This window comes from Otolemur garnettii, unplaced genomic scaffold (assembly GCF_000181295.1).
Source record: "Otolemur garnettii isolate 467f Iridium unplaced genomic scaffold, OtoGar3 scaffold00128, whole genome shotgun sequence".
Taxonomy (NCBI): Eukaryota; Metazoa; Chordata; class Mammalia; order Primates; family Galagidae; genus Otolemur; species Otolemur garnettii.
Window position 1 is genome coordinate 1,352,522 of NW_003852523.1, and position 4,922 is coordinate 1,357,443.

The 4,922-nt window shown below is 47.3% G+C and overlaps 1 protein-coding gene across 2 annotated transcripts in view; it reads right to left on the reverse strand.

Annotated features, from left to right (window-relative positions):
* TMPRSS2 (transmembrane protease, serine 2) overlaps positions 1-4,922 on the reverse strand; it is a 54,625-nt gene that overhangs the window by 7,152 nt on the left and 42,551 nt on the right. For both annotated transcript variants that reach the window (XM_023518095.1, XM_023518094.1), the window contains 2 exons: positions 2,843-2,847; positions 2,807-2,808 (listed from right to left, as the gene is read on the reverse strand). In XM_023518095.1, coding sequence (XP_023373863.1) covers positions 2,807-2,808; positions 2,843-2,847 — 7 coding nt within the window. The remainder of the gene's footprint in view (positions 1-2,806; positions 2,809-2,842; positions 2,848-4,922) is intronic.

Consider the following 4,922-nt stretch of genomic DNA (forward strand, 5'->3'; position numbering starts at 1 on the left):
AAAAAAAAATTGTATTTCCAATACAATTTTACCTTTTGGGCTTTGTAATTATATACCCAAATCTGTAATTGTGTTACTTTGTTCAAGTATACACTCTTACTCCACTCCAGAAGAAAGTTTCTCATACTTAGAGCTTTATAATCATATAAAACAGTTAAAAAACATACATATGCACACCTTCTTCTGTTCTAGAAATATATGACATGAATATCAATAAAATATATTCCAACATAAAGATACTGTACAATAAAAATTACAATGAAAATTCTGTGAGGAAGTAGAATAGAAATACGAGTTTCAGAAATAAAAGATGAATAATGCTCTTTTTTATCTAAATAAGAGCTTGTTCTTATATCTCTTTTTAAGTGGACAATGTGGACATTCAGATTCCATTGACATACATATTTGAGAGTGATTTGACAGTTTTATTTAAATATTATTATATTTATAATTTCCCAGAAATCACATATTTTGCAGCTATTTTATTTAGAATAAGAAGTTCAAATGTCAAAAATATATACCAGGAAACATTTAGGTTTTAAATTTCTTCCAGTGGGGCGTTAAGCAAAGAACAGACCTTCCTTTTTTATGTAAAATGAGAAGGGTGGGGGAAGAGACTGTGATTCTTACCATTTTATCATCAGATTTTTTTTACTGTTTAGAACAAGTACAAATGTCCTACCAATACTGAACTCTGCTTCTTTCTTTCATCAGATATGGTCCGAATGGCTTTCACAAATGTTTCGACAAAAAGTTTTGAAGAATTTTTTAACCTCCACAGAACTACCAAGGTAAAACCAACTACGTGTTATAAAAAATAATAAATTAAGCCTGATACTAGAAAACAGATATCTTGGATTAAGACCATTTTAGCCTTGTTGTATATACTTAGAGAAGCAAATAATATAGGTCCCCCATGAGTTTTACTAATGATGATACTGGCGATGTCTAGTTAAAAGCAATAAAGGGAGAGAGAATGAACTAATGGGAACGAGAGCTCCACCGTGAGGGTGAGTGTAGAAGATGGTCACATCTAGAGAAAGTGGCCCCAAATCCAGAAACTCCTTGAGGAAGCTAAGTCTGAAAAAAGTATCTCGGAGAGTAAAGAAAGAGCCAAGAGAAAATGAGATGCTCCCTCTTCCCGCAGCCGTGGGGACGATTTGTGCCAAGAGACCAGACTCATTCGCTCTCAGTAATAGGAGTCTCCAGCAGAGATGGGGACACTGGCACTGTCATCCCGGAGCTGGAGGTGGGACGTGCCACTGCACCAGCCTCCCCCGTGAGATGGGACTGAAGCCGTCCTAGGAATGTCCGATGGCCTCAGGCAATGTTTAGGGCACACCCAGCGCTGTGCACGCTGCTGCCTGTGCTCGCCAGTCTGGGGTGCAGGTGCTCCATCAGCATCGCTCCTCCTTGGCTTTTTGGCAGCCATGGTCTCTAAACCCCAGGAACGGGGAGCATAGAAGCTGACTGGCTTACATTGTACCCCCCTCTTCTCCCTGTGTGCCCATGATGGGCACGACACTCCTCACCACCAGGCGTGGAGCCCCCAAAAGAGAAGAGAAAGCAGCTGAGTATGGGACTGAGGACAGAGTCCACTAGGTTCCCAGGCCCCAGGAGCGTCCTGGTCTCACGTGTGGCCCCCTGCGTGGGGGTCCCTCCCAGGGCCAGCAGAAGAAGAGAGTGCAGGCAGCCTGTGCACTCCACTAACCATGGTGTGAAAGCGATTCTAAAATGCACACGCAGAGGCATGTCCAATGCACGGATTTGCCCTAGGAGGACAGAAAGCTGGAGAAAGGCAGGCTTCTGGGGACGGAGCCCCTCGGGTCTTCTGTTCCCACTGGGCAACCAGACGTGTACCGGCTTTTCCAGCTTGGGGATTTGCTTCTGAAGGGAAATCGAGCTGTGCTTCTCTTTTACCATAGTCCAAAATCGAAGATATCAGAATAGAAAAAGAAAAAGAAGCAGAGAAGTCGATCCGACTTCACTTCCAGATGGAGCAGATTGTCTACTGCCAGGACCAGGCCTACCGGGGCGCGCTGCAGAGGGTCCGCGAGGAGGACATGGAGGAAGAAAAGAAAAGCAAGAAATTCGGCAGTGTGAACCTCCAGAAACTTTCAGAGCTCTCTCAAGAGTCTTCCATGGCTGAGATCTTCCAGCACCTGATGGCCTACCACCAGGTGAGTCCGCCAGGGCCTCGCAGGGGCGGGTGGCGGGTTGTGTTGTTACTTTCCCTTCCGTACGTCCCTCTCTCCTCAGTCTCTTCTCTCCGTAGTTGACCATCAGTCACCTCCGCTGGTCAGCTCTCCATTAGCCTCCATAGAAGCAGCTCAACCTCCCTAGAAGAGGTTGTGGCCTAAAGCCATTAGCGTCGGCATTTGACTGGCTGTGTGGCCCTGGCCAAGTTACTTAAGTTACTTACTCTCTGAGCCTTGGCTTTCTTCTCTGTCAAATGTTGTCTCCTCCTCAGACTTTAGTGGATAGTCCATGAGATGGGTGTGGCTAAATTCCTTAGACACTGCTGGAATGCGCAGGCAGCTCACCAAGGGGAGGCTGCAGACTGTGCTCTGACTGACACTGTGCATGGCAGATAACGTGACAGTGACATCTGGTTCACCATTGGGCAGGAGGCAGTGAGTACAGGTACAGCCCAGGAGAGCCCCTGTGCGCACCAGGGCACTCTATGGAGGCTTTAAGACAGTGCTCTCACTCTGCATGCACACGCCTCCTGGGCATCGTGTTAGAATCAGTGCTGATTGCAGGTCTGGGTGGGGCCCGGACTCACAGAAGATGGCCCAGCCCACACTGCTGCTGGAGAGAGACCGCACTGTCTAAGGCAGACTCTGCCTCCTGCAGACACTGGGAGGGGTGCACACTGAGTGCAGCCAGGTAGCCGTGAGACAGCTGAGCTCAACACCATTCTGCTGCTCACATCGCCTCTTAGAATGAGCAGGTAAGGCACACAGGTGCACAAAGTCCACAAGGTAGAGTGAGCAACAGCAGAAAGTGAGTCTCCAACCAAGCCCACCAGACCCGAGTGGCTCGTCCCGGAAGCCGGCCCTTTCTGTCCTCCCAGGGCAAATCCATGCATTGGACAGCCCCGTGTGTGCCTCTTTAGAATCGCTTTCACACCACTGTTAGGGAGTGCGCAGGCTGCCTGCACCCTCTTCTGCTGACTCTGGGAAGGGTTGACTTCAATTCACAGGGGGCACCTCATTCTTTATGTGACGGCTGCCAAGTGCACCATCTCACAGACAGCATTTGAGCCAGTCCCCTGTTATAATGGCTCTGTATGTTAATATTTATAACATATATTTTGCCATACTGGGCACAGTTCTTTTCTGGCCTCTGTGCTGAAGCAGGGGTGCTGACCTGAATAGCCTTGTTGGTACATCAGGTATCTGGAAACGTAAATTGGTAGAGTGGAAATTCCCATGTCTCGGCACCAGGGGAGCAGAACATAGGGCGTATGTATGTATGTATGTAAAGAGATATATTCCAAGGAACTGGTGTGGGGCTATGGGGCTGGCGGGGCCCAAATCCCAGCACCTGGAGTCCACTGGCTGGATTTCTCCTAGCTCAGGAAAAACTCCTTTTTGTCCTCAAGGTCTTTCAGCTGACGGGATGAAAAACACCACATTTTGTCATTTTCCCTGTGACTCTGTCCATGGTGGGTTTAGACTGTGTTGAAGTTTTCCAGACCTGTGGGTCAGATTATGTAGTTGTTTCTTTTGGGCTTTTATATTTTTTAGTCACACCTGAAAAGGACTTTGCCTTTCTGAGATCATAAACAGCTGCATGATAGTTCCTTCAAGTAATTTATTATTTTAAGTTTTATATTGTACCCGTGATCCATTTGGAATGATCAGATGACAAGAATGAGGCGGGACCAGATGGCTCAGCCCTGGGCCCGGCACCATCCATCAAGGGCCGTCTTGTCCCCACGGCAGCGACACGCCCCGTCATGCACTCCCTTCCCTTCTGCCAGCTGACCTTTGTCTAGACCCATCTCCTGGTCTGCTGGGTCTCTGTTCTTGATCAGTATCAATGTGGTCACGCTATATATACAGTTATGTATAAACTCTATACAGTGCTTCTCTACCCTGCACAGCCAGCGTGGCCATATGGCCCCCACATCTTTTCTTCCTTGATTTTTTATCTGGCTAAAATATTTATCACATAGATTTTGCCATCTTAACTAGTTTTAGATGTTCAGTTCAGAGGCATCAGGTGCCTTCAAGCTGTCACGGAACCATCCCCACCATCCATCTCCAGAACGTTTTTCCCCCAGACTGATACTCTGTCCCCATGAAATACTAACTTCTCAGCCCTCTGCAGCCCCTGGCACCCACCTTTCCACTCTTGGCCTCTGTGGAGTTTACTCCCCTCAGGAACTCACCTGAGCAGAGTCACACAGTGTCGGTCACTTTTGACCAGCTTACTTCACTCAGCATGATGTCTTCGGCTTCATCCTCCTTGTAGCACGAATGGGGCAGAGTCCTGATCCTCTTTAAGGCAGAATAATAATCTGTTGAGATGTTTACCACACTGTTTACATCCACGGACACACATGGATTTTCAGCTTTTGGCTGTCGTGAATAGAGCTGCTATGAAGATGGGCATCCACGTGTCTGGGCCCCCACTTCTTTTCATGTAGAAGTTTTCCGCGTATTTTTATTTTAGAATTAGCTTACCCAGTTTCTCCTGAACAGAGAGGACCTGGTGTGTTCACTGGGGCTGCACTCACAGCACACATCTCTGCAGAGAACGTGGAAATCTTTCTGACACCAAGGCTCCTGTCCATGGGCATTCTGGGTCTCTCCATTTTCAAGACTTCCTTTTGGGGGTAGGGTTTCAGGAGTGTATCAAAGTTTTCTTTGTGTAGGCAGTGCACATCTCTGGGGTTTATGCCTATATATTTT